Here is an 18,606-nt window from a genome sequence, read left to right as displayed (position 1 = left end):
AAACAAATTGACTTAGAAATGGCAACCAGCAGCATTAAAAATAGTAATATTTCACATTTTTTTGAGAAAAATAACAACAACACTACTGAACTTTGTTTTTTGTGGCATAAAGTTTTTTCATGTTATTTGTAATTTAAAAAAAAAAATACAAATAACATGAAATTTATTTGTAAAACTTAGAATAACAAACAGCTGAACAATCAATTATACATTGCAAAGAAATAATCCAGTATTAGAAGTATCTGCTTCAAAGATACAAGAATATTGTCTTATTTCTTTTAGAAAAAAAAAATTAAAGTAATAAAGATGAAAATCAATGAGATATTAAAGTTAAAGCCTAGTACAAAACGTTAGGCAGTATTTTTTGGAATTGTGTAGCACCATAAGCACTACTGAAAACACTGACATGGAAGCTAGAAGAACATGAAGAAAGAATTCCAGAAATACAAAATTTCAAAACTGAACAAGCAGTGGAAGATGGAATTACAATAGAAATTATGAAAGCAGCAAGGCGAATTTTAATAGAAGAACTAAAAAATCTATTTAATAAATGCCTGAAATTTACAAAACAGCTGTAACAGTGCTATCACGATACTCCTGTTCAAAAAGGGTAAAAAAAAAAAAAGATGGAAAATTACAGACCTCTAAGCTTGCTGTCACAAAAATATAAACTCTTTATAAAAATAACAAACAAAATATCACGAAATTATTGGATAAAGCCCAACCTAATAAACAAGCTGGATTCAGAAAGGTGTTGACACAATCAATCAATCAGCTAAGAGAAAATTTTAAATAATGCAACTTACCATTGTACTTAGGTTTTATAGATTATAAAAAAGCCTTTGATTCATTTGCAGTAAGCCAAAATTATATACAGTTAATAAACAAAATATATGAAAAAGCAACTGCTAGTATCCTTATAAATGAACATAGCAGCCCATTCCAAATAAATAATAAATAAAGGGGTAGGCAAAGGAGATACTATTTAATCAAATTATTCAATGCAGTATTAGAATATGCTCTGAGTGAACTGGATTGTAGTGACAAAGGGATTAATATTAATAGTAAAAGAAAACAACTAAATAATTTGTAATACACTGATATTCTAGTAAAAGCAAACAGCAAAAGGAACTAGAAAAAATAAATTAAATACAGCATCACATAAAGTAGGATTATACTTAAACTATGAAAAAAACTAAAAGGAATGTGCATTCTAAAAAAAAAAAAAAAAAAAAAAGCAATTTTAAGCAAAAGGTGAAGGCAACTGAGTTTCTGTTGATATGTAAATTCTTGATATTAAAAGAAGTCTCACAATTGGAAAGTGAGTAATGCAATTTAACATTATTTGTTCATAAAAATTGAAAAGTTGGTTATTAAACTGAAGCATAATGACCCATATGATGATTTTGGAAGGGCAGAAAACAAAACTCATATTTATTTCATCAAATGCTATTTGAAAAGACTGATATTTATAAATATTTCACAATGATTTTCAGTGAAAGAACATAAATTGTCTTGTTCCATTGCATGACAAATTTACTATTGTTAAATAAATTCATTGCTAAGGTGATCTCTTGTCATATTTCAGAATAGATTATTTATTTTCATGCATCTGAAATTTGTTTTTATCTTTGGGAATAGATACAATAAATAAATTATGCAATAAAAAGTTCAAATATTGAAGGACAGTGAAGGAAATTCGAAGTAAAACAGGAGACTTTAATTCGAGTGACATAAAGGTCACTCTATTAGTTAATCCACTAATAGCTGTACTATTGCCGTTAAGGGATTAATTACATGCTAAGGGCAGAATGTGATTTGATCTATGAAAAATCCTAAGGTAATCTGAGTATTTCATCCACTTTGGCTAGTAGGAGGTTAATTAATGATAGTATTCCAAAATATCAAATTGAAACTCACATAGCATGTCTCATTTTAACATAACAAATGAATAGTGGTCCATGGATATATCCAAATTGCATAAGTTAGTTTTTAATTATAAAAAAGAAAAAATAATAATCCTTATTCATATTTATTTCTTTTACTTTTTATAGGATTGGCAACCTCCATTTGCTGTTGATGTTGATAATTTCAAATTTACTCCCCGAGTGCAGCGTTTGAATGAATTAGAAGTAAGTTTTTTCATTTTTTTTAAGTTATCTTATTCAATACTTCAGTATACTTCCCAACAGATGTTTGTTTTAGCGTTTTCATATTAGAAAATTTAGTTATCACTTTCCAAATTTCAGTTCAATAATTTCTACATATAAGTTAATGTTTGGTATATGCTTAGTTTTTTCCCACAAATTTTTAGAACCTAAAAATTTGTGGCAAAAAAAAAAACTTTTTTTTGTCGCATTTTCCTAGTAATTTTTAACTTGGTAGACTTAAAATTACCTGCAAAATCATCTGAGTAAGATAAAACTGGCATAGATTTACTATTCCAAGTTGGCGACAAGTTCAGTAGACTGCACATTGTATTGCTGCTATGACAGAAAATACATTGACATGTAGGGAAAAGGAGGCAGTGGTGCCTCTATATGAGACATTGATCAGACCACACGTAAACTATTGTGGTCAAATTTTGTGAGTTAGTTTTCATTATGACGTGGAAACACTTGAGAGAATCCAAAAACAAATAACTCGAGTGATATTGGGACTCTGGAGTGTTGTTTACAGAGCAGTTGAGGGAATGTGAATTAGTTTGTAGGATAGGAGGACAGGACAAGAGGAGATATGATAGATATTCAAGTTTAAATAAAAATCATGGATGGGAAGAATTGAGAAGCCATCCCCTGAAGTTGTATGATAGTATGGTGAAAAAGGGTAGGAGTAGACATGGAGAGTTGATTAGTGGATTGCATTGCTAGAGTACATTGTGAATGCAGGGATTATAAATGATTTCAAAGTTCAATAAGATAAATTCAGTATGTTGCTGGTTGAGTGGGCCTCCCATGATGAGTTTACTGCTTCCATAGAGGTTACTATAATAATAATAATACTGATGCACAAGCCTATCAGTCTATTTTCTACTGTATGAGACTGTACCTATGACCAGTACATCATTCTATATATTGGTCCATAGAAACAGTGTGATAGCTATAGCTGTAAAAACATGTTGCGACTGCTGTGAGTGTTAAAAAAAGCTTAGTGGGCATTTAAAATTTACTGTTTAAAGAATACCTAATTTGATACAATTTGTATAACTAACTACAACATAATAGTAATTCCACTATCATGTTCATAGTCCAAGTCCTATTTTTTTTTTTTTTTTTACAAGTATGTTTTTTATTTTTTGTTATTAAAGTCTTTATTTTTTTTTTACAATACACATTCTGTTCCAGTTTCTTTAAAATATCTGGTCTACTTATGATAATTATGTGAATAAGGAATCCTATAAACTCCTGGAAGTGACTGTGGTATAAGTAGTCCTTAATTGAGAAAATCTACCATTTGAACCAGAGAAAAGGATGTAAAATTAATTTTTTTTTTTAATCTGGTTATCTTTTCTAAGATTCGTTCCACATAAGGAATGATTGTATGATTTAATGCGCTTGTCCAGCAGTGTAATTTTTCGTTCTGTTTTTATACTAATCCATGTTAACCAATATGATTCATATTATATGCTGAAATGCATATTTTTCATCTTATATCATGAATTAATTGTTCATATTGCTTATCTAAGCAATTATCATTTATCCAATGTTCAGAACAATGATCCTTCAGTTAACCTATCCTTGTACGTCTTCTGGTACAGCACCATATAATTGTACATCCATTCAACCCTTCATTTATCTGAACAACAAGCTCACTCGCACTTTGTCATACTCTCGAGGGATCAAGCAAGGATGTCCTCTCTTTGGACAATTATACACACTGGCCATTGAACCCTTTTTAAAAAGAGTACACTACACCATCTCCAAACGAACCAGCATAATAGCGCCGTATCAAAAAATAACCCTATCAGCATATGCTGATGACGTCACTGTAATAGTCCGAAATGAAGAAGAAATGACAGCAACCGAGGAAGCACACAGTCTATATGCACAAACCTCAGGGGCCAAATTAAATTCTGCAAAAACCACTGGCTTGTGGTTAGGCAGATTGAAGGCTAGAAATGATTCCTCGATCGAATGTACCTGGTCAAGTGAAGGACAAATATACTTAGGTGTGCACCTTGGCAACACCAAAATATATAACACACTGAACTAGACACAGCTATACAACCGTTTTAAACAGGTGCTAGGTAAATGGAACAGCATTCGTTCCATGTCCTCACTTAGAGGAAGAGTACTAATAGTTAATCAGATGGCTGCGAGTGTGTTATGGCATACCCCCCCCCCTTGAAGAATTTCTCCACCACATTCAAAAGGCAATCAAACGTTTCCTCTGGAACAATACTAACTGGACAACATACCCTGAACTCTGCAAGCCACTCATCAGTAAGGTAGGTCAAGGCCTGATTTCCCTTGAAAACAAGATTAGATCCTCCAGGATAATCTTCCTCCTCAAGACACTTCAGTGCAACCATCTTCGATTACATCATAAAATCATCCACCTGAGGACTTACTTTCCACAATCATTTGAATGGCCAGTTCTGCACCATCTCCTCCTAAACTACCTCATTTTTACAGAAATGCTCTACACCGGTGAAAAAACACAGAACTTCATCACACACTGACAGGATCAACAGAGTCAGCTGTACTTACAGAACCACTATTTTTGAACAGAAACATAACACGTCTCACAACTGGCCAGCCCTTTCTTTTCCCTACATGGAACTGGGCAGGAATAAGAATCATAGGGGACCTCCTGATCCAGATCCTAAAGTGGAAAACATTCACAAGCCTACCAATGAAGAACTAAAAAGCAATATCAACAGATGCAAGCTGCTATTATAAAAGCCTATCCAGATATTGCTACACCTCAGGGAATCTGTATTCCTTCTAGCTGCTCGGAGCCGAGGTTTCATCTCGTACAATCTGAAGCCTCACTTCCAATTCTTCACTCCAACTACAAGAAAATATACCACTTCCTCATGCAATTCACAAGGCTGCACATGCCATTCAGTTTTCAGTGGGATCTTCCATATAAATCAAAGTGTGCCAAACCAGATTCTGACATACAGTGGAGACTATGGTGTAACATCCTGCCAACTCCTTATAAGCTCTACAAATTTCAGCTTAGAGAAATGGATCTGTGTCTACTCTGCAAAGTTTCAGGTACCTTGGAACACACATATCTAACCTCTCCTGCAAACAAAGTGATGACAATCTATGTCCTGAATACGTAGTTACAGGTACTAGAGGCACCTGTAACTACGCACAAAACCAAGAAGGCTACTGGAATTTAGTCCATACAGAAGAGAACAGACACAGAATATGCAATTTCCTCTTCATCTGCGCTAAGGCCATCATCTACAGCTTCTACCTAAAACACACAAGAAATAACCAGTACCGAATCGGCATAAACACTCATGTATAGCCTCTGTCAGAAACTACAAAGCAGGCTTTCACTGGAACTATTACTACAAAGAAACAAGAACTGTCGTGAAATTCATAGAGGAGTGGAACCCAACTAGTACCCTGTTCTGGATTGACAACGACAATACACTTCATCTAAAAGAAAACTAAGAGTGAAACTGAACACTGTAATGCTGATTCATTTATTGCACTTTCTGTTGTATATCTGAAAGGAAAATCTTCCTTTCTCTTAATATATATACTTATAATATGTAAATAGTCCTTTTGTTACCTATCTTCTAATGTATATTTTATCAAGTTAAATATATAAAAAAAAATATCTGAACAGCAAATTGCTTTCTAGCTGTTGTCAAATAAACAGTAACTCGACTAAAAAAAAATCACATTTAATGCTAAACTATTAAACATTATATTATTATTTATTTTTTTAAATAAACAACCCTCATATGGTTATTCTTTGTTGTGTGTATTTTGAGTTTTGTGTTTCTCTATTTTGAGAAAATAGAGAAACGCTACAGCTTAGCGTTTCTCTATTTTATCGCGATTTTGTATTCTCTGACATGAATGTCAGCTCTGAGTGCCCAAGCATCACCCTTGTGACAGAAGGAATTGTATAAAGTATGTTTTCAGCAGTTGAGAGGGGTGGTAGTTATTGAGATTTCATTAGGAATAATGTATCTGGTTTAAATGATTAAGTGGTGGGGTCCTGTTGAGACTATGGATGCAGAAGTTTTTGCAAGAATTTTTAAGGTTTATGTTTTTTTAATGATTTTTGTTGCATGTTTATTAGATATTTATGTTTTTTTTTTTTCTTGCAATCTGCAGTCAAACTATTATTCTGTTACATTGTCTTTCATTGTTTTGATATGGAGCAAAAATGAAATAAGGAGTAGAAGCTTGCAATGGGAGTGAAAATTGCAAACATAGCACACACACCTTCTGTCCAAAGTTTGCTCTGCCTACCATCATACTTAGACTTCTCCAGTCATGATCTTGTAGAGTAATTAGCAACAAGATTTCTTGCTAGATAGTTTGGAAGCCGCCTGATTTGTCACCCATTTTCTATCTGGTGAATGTCATTTTCCTGCTGTACCTTCAAGTTATAAAGGGTCTTGGTATATATACAGTATTTAATTGTCATATATTTCAGGGAGTATAGTATCTCCATACTGCATGTGAAAAGGGTGTGGGTAGCAGCTGGTTTGAATTGATAAATCTTTGAAGTCAAACTACTTAGCTTCTGGTTTTGGATGCAGTCAAGTTCTTGTTTTACTTTTGGGTTTTTTGCTTCAGAAATCTGTTTTCTAATCTAATATTTGAATTTTAAGAATATCTGTGTTAAGGCTTAAGTGCTGGGAAAAATGTGTAAAAATTTAATGGAGTGAAACAGTAAACAATTAAAAATAGTATTTAATGCTTCCAGTATTTCATCTCTGTTACAGAGACATCGTCATGGAGAACAAAATGAGACTTGTAAAAAAGAAACACACACACACACACACACACACACACACACACACACACACACACACACACACAAAGGCAGCACAAAACTAACTGAAACATGTGGACGAAAGACTAGTCATAACTAGGTGGGAGTGCTCTCTGTGGACACCTGTCAGCAGTTTAGGATGTAAACTGGGATTTCGAAGTACAGTTACACCCCGAGTTACGTAAGTAATGCATTCTGTAAGCCTTTACGTAACTCGAATTTGTAAATTACATACATACATACAATAAAATATTCAATGGCTACTCATACCACTGTCTTACATTAATTTTTTTACCATTAATCAGATATTTTCCATTTTTAATATTTTTCATTTTTGAGGCGATTAAAAAAAAAATTCAATTATAAAAAAATGTATAATTGAATTTTTCTGGATTTGAATTTAATTGAATTTGGATTTGAATTGAATCTGGGTGACTGGTGACATTGTCCAGGAGTAGAAGCACTTTAAACGGGATTCCTTTCTCGGCACAATATTCTTCACCTGGTGAACGAAGTGGTTATTGAACCAGTCTCCGAACAGCGCACATGTAACCCAAGCCTTAGTGTTGGATTTTCAGATTACGGACAGCATACTTGCGTCAATGTTCTTAAAGGCGCGCGGTCTCTGGGAATGATACTGTAAGCGGTTTGTTTTAGGTCCACTGAAATGTTGCCACCAATCATAACAGTGATCTGATCTCGTGTGACCTTGAATCCAGGCATAGATTTTTCCTCTTTTGCCATAAATGTCCGTGTTGGCATCCTCTTCCAAAACAGAGCCGTTTTGGAAGAGGATGTAAATATTTGCTCAGGCAAATATTCCTCTCCCTCCTCAATTATTTCTGTCAGAAGTTCGGGATATCGACTTGCCGCGTCTGTATCTGCACTTACTGCCGCACCCTTGATTTTGATGCTGTGCAGATTTGTACGTTTCTTGAATTGTTCAAACCATCCAGCACTAGCTTTAAATGTACTCTTCGCGTCCGTGATGCTGGCCTACTCTTTTAAATCCTTATATAAGAACATAGCCTTCACCTCGATAATCAGTAAACTTAACGGTATCTGCCTCGGTGTCAGATCATCGATCCAGTGAGACAACAATTTCTCCATCTCTGATATCCAGCCTCTTCTTTGGTAATAATTGTGCCCTTCAATGCTATCACACCTTTCGTGCTTTTAACAATACGAACTTTATCCTTCACTATTGTATTCACTGTCGAAATAGGTCGATTTATTTCCCGAGCTATTGTTGATAGAATTTTCCTGCCTTCATACATACGAATTATTTTCAACTTTTCTTCTAAAGTAATTGCAGAAGTTTGTTTTTTAGATTTATTACAAGCGCATTCAGTTTTATTGGAATGCAAATTTGCATTTGCATTCCATTTTAAGGGTAAAAAAAACAACGAAACTAGCAGTGATAACAAGTGACTGAGCTAACCACGCGAGGTATCTACTACTGTACTGCAATAAGGCTGTCAAAGACACACCTGCGCAAAGCCACAAACATGTTCATACGCGCTAATAGATTTATTACCTAACTGTGAATTTACTAAAGTTGCTTGTTACGTAACTCGGGCTGTAAGTGTATTAGTGTTTCCCATAATGTGGAAAGTTTCATGCAACCATTTTTATTTAAATTATGCTGATTTTTAAGAGCAGATTCTAAAAACAGTCTTTCTCTTTGAAATTTACTGTGATAGAGCACGATGGTCTTTTTTCAATTGATTCTGTGAGTTGTGGCCAAAGCATGGTCTGCAAGGCCAGATTGACTATATTCATGACTACAGATGTATTTTTTATGTTCTTCCATTCAGATGTAGCTGATCTTCCTGTCTGTCCATAGTAGGCCAACTTTCAGGAACAAGGAACTCTATATACACCTGGAACTGATAAAGGGAGGGAGTTCATCTTTAGTGGAGCAGATGAGGGTCGCTAGTTTTAAGTGAGGCTTGAAAGTGGTGCAAAGATTGTATATAAGATTCTGGATAGGTTTTCTGATGTGTATTGGATAAAGGGATAGTGATAGTATTACTAAAATCTTTCTGAAGAGAAGGTCATGGATTGGTGGAAGGATTGGTTCTTTTTTTTGATATTATGAAAATTGTAGTCATTAGATAAAAAAAAAAAAAAGTGTGGTGTATACAAGTTCTATTGCAAGAGAGGTCTCGTCGAAGGTTACAGGCTCTCTGGGTTAGTGTTTTTACGACACCATATTGCTGAGAAGGAAGGGGGATGGGAAAGTTTGTGAACATATCTGCCTGTGCGAGTGGGTTTCCTATATATGGAAATGGACAGGTTACCATGGGGTAGTCAGGTGACTAAGGTGTCTAGAAAGGCTAGACTATTATTAGTTTCCTTTTCCATTGTAAATTGAATTCTAGGGCGAAGACTATTGAGGTGACATAGAAAAGTAATGTCTGGACCATGAGACCAAAGAGAAAAGGCATCATCTAGATATCTTAACCAGATAGAAGGTTTGGGAGGGGATGAATCAAAAACTTTTTTTTCTCAAAATATTCCATAAAAAATTGGCAAGGATCAGGTGAAAGGGAAGATCCCATAGAGAGATACCTTTTTATCTGTTTATAAATTTTGTTCTTCCAATAGAAATCACTGGAATGGATAGCTAAGGAAAAGAGGTCAACGATATTAAAGAGAAAAACTTAGCAAAATCTCTTGTCTTCCCTTATTGGTTAACTGTTTGGATAATTTATAGCAGGGAGAATCAGTGATTATATAAATGGATCTTGGGTTATGAATCTTAGGCAAGCCATGTATCTGGGGAGCAGTGGCAACTAAAAGGTTTGGGTTTTTTTTTGTGATATCAGGAGGCCAGGAAGAAACTTTTTTTTTTTTTTTTTTTGAGTTGACTTTTAAATTTCTTAAAAAAAAAATTAAAGAGAAATCTCCCTTTTTTGCCTATCAACCAACTTTTGCAATCCCCACAAATCCTTCCATATCCTCATAGGGAGCATTCCAGACCATTTACCATCTTGATCACTAGCCTCTGGATCCTCTCTACCACTTTCTCATTCCCAGTAAACCCAGGTAATGAGACACTTTTTCACATTAAATCCATTGTTTTGCCCATACTGTTAGCCTATTTAAATAATCCTGCAAACTCACTACATCACCCTGATAAACTATACTGGTGTCCAAAAGCTAAGGATAAACTACATTTTTAATTGTATATGAAAAATTTCATGACTGCAGTGAAATGTGGACATAATTTATTGCCAGAATACTAATAAATTATATTACACAAAAAATGTTCAAGAAATTTCTTACAGATTAAATTGCCATATGCTTTTGGCAAAAGTTATAAATTTCCTAAGAACATAATTACGGAATTAATGTATAGTGCTTACAGAAAACTATGCGGAGAGACCTTTCAGTATAGAATATGTTCACCACGAACTGCACTGCAGCTCTCACAACGTCATGCCATGTTTAACACCAAGTGATCCAGGTGTTAAACATGGTGTTTAACACCATGGTTAAATGGTGTTAAACTTTCTTGAAGGCAAATTGGCCCTCTCTTCTTTCAGAGCAAGGATAAAGCCCTTTTTTTGGGGGGGGGGGTTTGAGTAGCAATGCATCTCCCTATTGCATTCCATGGGGTCGAGATATGGAGAGCGTGCTGGCTGCTTGATTTCATTAATATCCACGATCTTCAGAAGTATCTGTACTGCTTGTGTATGATGTGGTGTGGCATTGCCATCTATAAAAATGAATTCTTCACCTACAGCACTATGGAACAATCGAAAATGATGAATTTCATTACGATATCGCTCACCAGTCATAGTTCCTTTTTCCAGCATTTGTAGCTCTGTGCATCCATTAAGCATAATGCCTCCCCCACACCATGACCCATCACCACCATATTTGTCCCTTTCAAGAACATTCTCACAATGGTAAGCAGTACCACTTATATGCCATATCAAGTGTTGTCTAGAATGTTGGAATGACTAAAACGACTCATCTATAAAGAGTACATTAGCCCATTGATGTCGTCTAATTTTTTGTTACAGATGTCTTGCCACAGTTTGTTGAGATATCCATGTACTTGTGCTTGAATAAAGCTGACCTGCATGGTGCATAGATTACATTTTGCTGTTATAACCAAAAATCTGTCTTCGTGCTCCATGGTAGAGCGAGGGCGACCTCTGCAGATTCTTGAACACATCCCATTGGTTTGAAATACCGGTGCTTGGATAGAATGCTATGTGAGATTCCAAACTCTCTGGCAATCAGTAATTCTGCAGCTTTTTTTTTCAAGCTTTCCAGTAATTCTTTACTGCATGAACTCATCTAGATGATGTCTTTGAGACATTACAAGACATCGAAGTTTGCAACTTTATTCCTTCACAAAATGAGCTTCCTTTCAACATAATTCGCTTAGCACAGCCTTTTATCCTGTTGAGTGCTACTATATGACCCCTTTGTGTGCAAATCAAAAATTTGAATGTGTATCGACTTTTTATCGAAATCGTCAGTTATACAAATTGCCACAAGCTGATTCATCTGAATTTGCAGTTGTAATCTTCAGAAATAGTGTTCGTCCTTAGGTTTGGACACCAGTGTATTACCGTACCTAACTTTGCATCATCAGCAAACAACTGAATATCTTCCTTCAAATTATTTCCTGCATCATTTAATATAGAAATTAAACAACAGTGGTCCAAGTCCAGAGTCCTGGATTGTGCTCTTCCATATATTACTTTTTGGTGTTTGTCCATGAGCCACCCTTTTATCCATATTACCAGTTTCATATCCATCCCCATTTATTGCAGTTTGTGTAACAAAGTTCCATGTGATATCCTGTCAGACAACTTTGCAAAATCCAGCAGTATCATTGTGTGGCGATTTCCTTTATCCAGCTCAGCTGTCACTCTTATAAAAAAGTCAGTAAATTACTAAGACATGACCAACCCTTTGCAAAGCCATGCTATTCCTCACAGAGTATCATACTCTTATCCACCCATTCCTGAGTTCTCTTTTTGACCAACTTTTCCAGTACTTTTATCTCCACTCTTGAGATATTGATTGGACTATAATTTGCTACCACTGAAAAGGCATCGGCATTTCTCCTGCACATTCTCTTAAAATGTGTGTTGATATCCCATCTGTTCTCCCAGCTTATTTGAATTCAGATTCTGCAATATCCTAAGTACTTCCAGTTCATTTACCTGTGTTCTTACATCAGTTCCCATCTCCTCTGCTATAACATTATCTTCACTTGGATGATATACCTTTGAAAAGTGGATCACTAAGTTGCTTAGCAATTTTGTCTGCCTCTGTCACCTCTCTCCCATCTGCATTCATTACAGTCATCCTTCCGTAGTCAGTCATTCTTTCTTCTACTTGCCACATAACAAAAAGAACTCTTTGGGATTTCTTTTGGCCTGCTTGGCTAATTTCTTCTCCTAATCTGATTTTGCCTTCCTTACCATGCTGGTGCATTTATTGCCTGATCCTTCTTATGCTGTTCATGTGTTAGGTGGTAGCCATTCTCCTTATATGCTTTCTGCAACATTTTTTGCAGCTCATGCCTAATGATAATGCTTATCCATCTAACTCCTACCCGATTTACCTTCCTGACCTTGGGTATACAGTGGAATACTGCTTCCTCCAGATACTCTTTGATTATTTCCCATGCACTGTGAACGTCCTTTCCTTGCAGAGCTTTATGCCATGGTACTGCTTCAAGCTTTTTCCTAAGTGTATCATAATCTCTTGTCTTGTAGTTTCATATATATCCCTTCTTAACTGGAATTTCCACGTTTTGCTACCTCTGAAGTCAAAACCACACGATCACCCCCCCCCCCATAACCAGTTCTAACACTGACATCCTGAGTCTCCTCCATCATATGCTGCTTGAAGAGTAAATTTCATTTCCTTCTTGCTATATGATCTTTCCTCCTTTTAATCTGTCTCTGAAGTTGAATTCTCCCATAATAATTACTCAACTTGCACCCATTGTACTAATCTGCTGATGTATGTCTCCCACATCATCCCTGGCCTATAGCAGCAACTATTGGCCTCATCCTGACACTAGATTGATTCAAAAGAACTGCCATCTGCCTGTTGACTGCAGTTGATTTTGTTATCATTAGCAATACCTTGCCCCTGTCCAATCTGTTCTATCCTCCCTGAAAATACTAAATTCATCATATTCTATCCCTATAACTACATTTCTGTTAGCAAAGTCTCACCTATGAATTTTGATGAGGTTGCACTAACCAATGCTAAAAATGCCTCCTCCTTATTCCTGATGGATCTAACATTAGTATATAGAAACTATAGCATTCTCTTAGGCCCCAGTCACCTTTATATCCCAAATTGACTATCCCATTTGATGCTATTGCCCGAGATACTAATTTCTGCATTTTTATTCATTCATACACTCATGTGCTTCATGGATGCCTTTACACTTTTTCTCTCTCTCTCTCTCTCACTGACTTTGTGCTTCGACACTCTCAGTGAACACTTAGAGTATGGAAGTGCAGTGTGGAGTATACTTATTTTTGCTATATTTATTGTTAATTTTCATTTAATTCCTTATAAATGTAGCTCATTTTATTTAAATATGACTTTATTTTTCAGGCACATACAAGAATAAAATTGAACTTTCTAGACCAGATAGCAAAATTTTGGGAACTTCAGGTAAATAACACTATTTTCTATAATTCACTAAGTAGTTGAATGTTATCGTAAATGTAGCAATTAACTTAAAAGTACTAAATCTGTTACTTTACTTCTAGGGATCACCTGTCAAGCCATATGTGAGGGTCAGTTGGCTTTTGTTTTATTAATAAGTTAAAATTTTTTGGTATATTATAGTTAGTATTCTGTTTTAATTATTTTTTTTATTTTTTTTGTCTGTTTAGGGGTCATCACTGAAAATTCCCAATGTTGAAAGGAAAGCTTTGGATTTGTTTACATTACATAGGGTAAGATTTGTAAATTGGATTGAGCTCTTTGGTTTGCATTACTTAATTTTATTACAAATTTTTATTAAGGAAATCTGAAACTCCTTACATAATCTAATATTTTGCAGATAAACGTAAGTATATATTACCTTTCTTCTTTACGATTGTGTTTTTTACAACTGATTTATGTATGCTATCTAGATTAAATATTCACTCCTGTGTATTATACTGATATTTGAATACAAAATAAGCTACCTTTTTTTTGTCTTATAGAATGAATATTCTATAGGATAGAATATTCATTCTATAAGATAGGATATAGGATATTCTATAGAATGAATATTAATGTTCGATAAGATCATCATAGTTCAAGTATAAATAGGGAAATATATATATATATATATATACAGAAATATGCACATATCTCATGGAGATAGTCTTTGAATGAAGGTGAGCCAAGTTGCTCTGTTATGCACTAACTGTTAAATATCAGGTTCATGAGCATCATCTTCAAAAAGAGTTTTACTTATGTATTACAAAAACTGTTTTCTTGGGCTTCCTTTTTTGTCTACTAGGTGGTCCAAAGGGAAGCACATTGAATGTGAGTGAGGGTGTCTAAGTTGGTATCTCAAGTACCTCATCTGACTTTTTGATTTGCTTTTACGGTATGACACCTTACTGTGTCATACCTTATTACTTGTTTGCTTACACTTGGATAAAGGATGAAACTAAGAATATAATTTCTTGACAGCTTTAACCTATAGGAGATGTATTCCTGAAATGTGACCAGGTTTTCTTTAACATAGAAAAAGCATAAGACACATCCAGGAGATATGGTATCTTAAGATCTCTGTAATTTAGATCTGAGTGGGCATTTCCTATAAAGTGTGATTGAGAATCACATTATCCTGACTGCTTCACCAAGAAATGAGTATTCCTCAAGGCTCTGTTTTAAGTACAGCACACTTTGCCATCAGAGTCGACTTGATCACTAAAAAACTTCTCCTGAAGAAGGGAATCTATGTGGATCATGATTTTTCATTGTATTATAAGGATCATTGAAAGCAACTTTGATAAGCACTTGACTGCATCTGTTGATGGCCTCTTAGTAATGGATTCAAGTTTTCAGTGTGTTCTGCTAAAACTGCACCCTTTACCCATATCTGAAGATAAGGATGAGACAAAACTAGCAACATTGTCAAATTCTTATGACTTATTTTTAACAAAGCTTACATTCTTTGCTCATCATCTAAGAGAAAAACATGAGAGAGATCATTGAATATCTTGCTCCATTCTGCACAGAATGGGGTGCTGATTCGTGTTCCTTGCATGACTGATGTGCTAATAAACAAGGGAGTTTACATCTGAACAAGTAAATGATGTAGACCGTGTATGTACTTACAGAGAGCACTCTGCAATTGTTGAATACTATCCATCATCAGCATTTACTGGTGCATTTTGCACATCACCCATTCACTTTATCTTGTAGCAAGTAAACCTAAATCTGCTCTATTGCTTTGATAGAAACCATTGTCACTTAACCATTCCTTAAATTAAGTTATTGCCTAAACCTCCCATGTGAACAGGTATTTTTTCATTATATTGGGAAGTTCAACATTGCAATATCAGAATGCTATTCACCTGTTTTAATGTGTGTGTGAAAGAAATTGTGCAAGCTCTTGACATTACCTGAACTGAACACAATAGTATTCCTCCATTGCAATTTGTATTCCATCATGCAGCTTTTCACTGTGCCAGTTGCATACTGGCACGGTGAAAAACTGCCATTTCCCAGTCAGAGTACTGTGATTTCTTAACTGTCTATACCTACTACAATTTGAGATCTGTGATCTATGTTGTTCGTTTGTTGCTATTTTCCTTATCACTTTGTCAGATTCCATTTGAATACAATGACTATACAGTAATCCCTCGATTAATGCACCCCCGATTAGTGCGTCATTTTTTTTTTTTTTTTTTTCGATACCAAAATTCGATTAGTGCACCTATATATATATCTTAAAAATAAATGTTACAGATTTAAAAAATTTCTATCTATGCATTTTTAATGGCTAACTATTTTAAAAAAAATCACTCACCAAAATGAAATAATTTAGTTACTGATTTAAAACATTTTACAGAGTTATTTTTAATGGCATACTACACTACTTCCATGTACACTATATATATACTATGTTCCAAATTTTTGCTGCTAAAATTTATGTCGTCTGCTAATTACATAGTATTTTTCTGATCATATCTCGTACCTCCTTTGCAATTATTTTCCTTACATTTTTTTTTTAAAGTATTTTCCCAACCTTTCATCATGTGTAAAAGAATTAATGAGCAAAAAAGTGAAAGTGTGAAAATGATTCGAAAAGTAATCTCACTGGAAGTTGAAGTAATAAAGAAAGTGAACAAGACGAGTCCGGAGCAAACCTAAGACAAGAACACAAAAATGGTGAATCAACTATGAGAGCAATTTTAAGCAGAGCTGCTGAATACAAAGTATTATAATAATTGAATTAGGAGACTTCTTTGTACACGGATCAAAGATTGTAACCAAAAATGGATCCTGCTAAGAACCGACCTTATTAAATCCAAAGCATTAAGTCTCTTTGCAACCTTGAAAGAAAGGGCTATCAGTGATGGAAAAGAAGAATTCCACGTTAGTGCTGGGTGGTTTGAGAAATAGCCTACAAAATATAAATGTAAATATGAATTACAGGCGAAGTTGCAAGTGCGTATGAAGGTGGCTGCAATTTTTTCTAGAGATTTGAAGAAAATTGTATAAGAAGGGGGCTATTGTGACCAACAAATATTTAATGTTGATGAAACTGGCCTTTTTTTGGAAGCCAATGCCTTCCGAGACTTCTCTGGCTAAATCAGAGAAATCTTAGCTTGGTTATAAAGTCGAATGAAATTACTACTAGCAATATGTGATCCATTAGGAAGCACATTCTTCCACATTGTGCAAATGATTTTAGAGCCTTTTCAAATGAATCTAAGTTAATTAAATCTCATTCTGAGAAACTGGATGATTCCGACTTGCTAATGCACAGTGGGAAGATCCTGAAGAATAGGAAGAAAATTTAATCACTGACAAGCCCAAAGAGATTTTACAGAAACAAATTTAAAATATTTTTCGTGCAACCGAAACTTTTAAGTAACAATGCTTAGAGACTGGCCCTTGTGAAGAGAGAAGCAGGAAAATTTGCAGAAGAGGCAGTTGTATGAAAAAAAAGAAAACGGAATGCCCGTCAGAATAATAGATTTATATTTTGAATATGCTTTATTGTCTTTCAGCTTCATAGTGTTCCTTAAACTAGGCCCTGAGACATACCCTAATTCTTTTATAAAAAAAAATCAAGGGTAAAAAAAGAAATTTGAGGAATGAATTATACTTTTTTCCATAGGTTATTATACTCAATTAATGCGCCTGTTTTAAAGAACGCATTAGGGGGCACTAATCGAGGGATTTCTGAACTGCATGCCATTTAGCTTGCATTTGTACACACAAAAGAAAACCACCACCAAAAGGTATGATTTATACACAGTTTTTGAGTTCTTTACAGGCCATTCTGTAAAGTGAAATCTGGAGTCTCAGAACTTCACTTGAGAATGAAATGTAGTTTTTACTAATCTGGCTGAGCCATACACACTCAAGTAGGTCTGTTGTGATATGTATCTTCAAGGAATGTACGAGATACTATAGCATTCTAATTCATGATTAATTTACAGTCAACTTTCTACCAAATTCTATTATTTCTGTGGTTTGTGATTTAATTAGTTCTTACATTGCGATTATTAAATACTTCTGACTCCATGAGTGTTTTCTTATTATTTTTGCTTTAAACAGTTGCTTTGCCAATCCTTTCTTTCTGCATTCTGTTCCACTGACCATACTATCTTAGATTTTGTTTACACAACACATTCTTGAATGTTATTATGTGGAAACCTGCATTTGGTTCAGCTCATTATGGAAGGTCTACATTGTTATAACATAATGCTTATCATACCCACATTTGAACTTCTTCACTGACAGAGCACTTACGACCTCCTCTGTCATACCATTCCACTCATAGTCCTTGCACCCCGTGTTAACATACTTTTACACAACTTTTAGAGATAGCCTCCTTTTATTCATTTGGCCTCTTCTGTCCTTGTGTATCAGAGAATTCCTTTGTCCTCTACTCCATGAAATATGTCTATTAATTTAAGTTTCTGTCAGTATCCCCTTATTTCTACCTATTATCTAAATATTGTAACCATCAAACCTTCAGCCTATCTTCATAGGAACTGCTTCATAGACCTTTTTAATATGATACTGTAATTGGTGCCATTAGCTCATTCCCGCAATTTTCCTTGGAATTCTCATTTGTGCTGAATCATCTGCTTTATTTCTAACCTAAGTGTCAAATCCATGTTGGAATTAGATTTCTTAGGTAACTGTTAAATGAGGAGTACATCTCATCCCAAGTGGATTTTGTCTGTGATCTCCTTTCTGTGGTGGAGCATAAGGTCTTTAAGAAGCATAATATTTGATGTGTAGGTTATAATGTGTAAGAAATAAGAAGTACCTATCCATTACACTGGAAGTGGAGGAAATTAACATTGGTACTGCCACTTATTTCTTATCATCTCATCTCATCCGATTGGTAATGGGTTGAGAAGAAAGGTTCTCCACTTATTGCGATCT

The 18,606-nt window shown here is 34.8% G+C and overlaps 1 protein-coding gene across 2 annotated transcripts in view; it reads left to right on the top strand.

The window, feature by feature from the left end:
• The window catches only part of Kdm5 (Lysine demethylase 5), a 561,081-nt gene that overhangs the window by 32,745 nt on the left and 509,730 nt on the right, over positions 1–18,606 (top strand). For both annotated transcript variants that reach the window (XM_090393222.1, XM_090393221.1), the window contains exons 2-5: positions 2,055–2,132; positions 13,585–13,644; positions 13,743–13,769; positions 13,869–13,931. In XM_090393222.1, coding sequence (XP_090249348.1) covers positions 2,055–2,132; positions 13,585–13,644; positions 13,743–13,769; positions 13,869–13,931 — 228 coding nt within the window. The remainder of the gene's footprint in view (positions 1–2,054; positions 2,133–13,584; positions 13,645–13,742; positions 13,770–13,868; positions 13,932–18,606) is intronic.

The sequence above is a fragment of the Typopeltis vanoorti genome, chromosome 5 (assembly GCF_054136105.1).
Source record: "Typopeltis vanoorti isolate ZY-2024b chromosome 5, IOZ_Tvanoo_1.0, whole genome shotgun sequence".
Classification (NCBI taxonomy): Eukaryota; Metazoa; Arthropoda; class Arachnida; order Uropygi; family Thelyphonidae; genus Typopeltis; species Typopeltis vanoorti.
The sequence above is the reverse complement of the archived record's forward strand: the minus strand, read 5'-3'. Positions and strand labels throughout refer to the sequence as shown.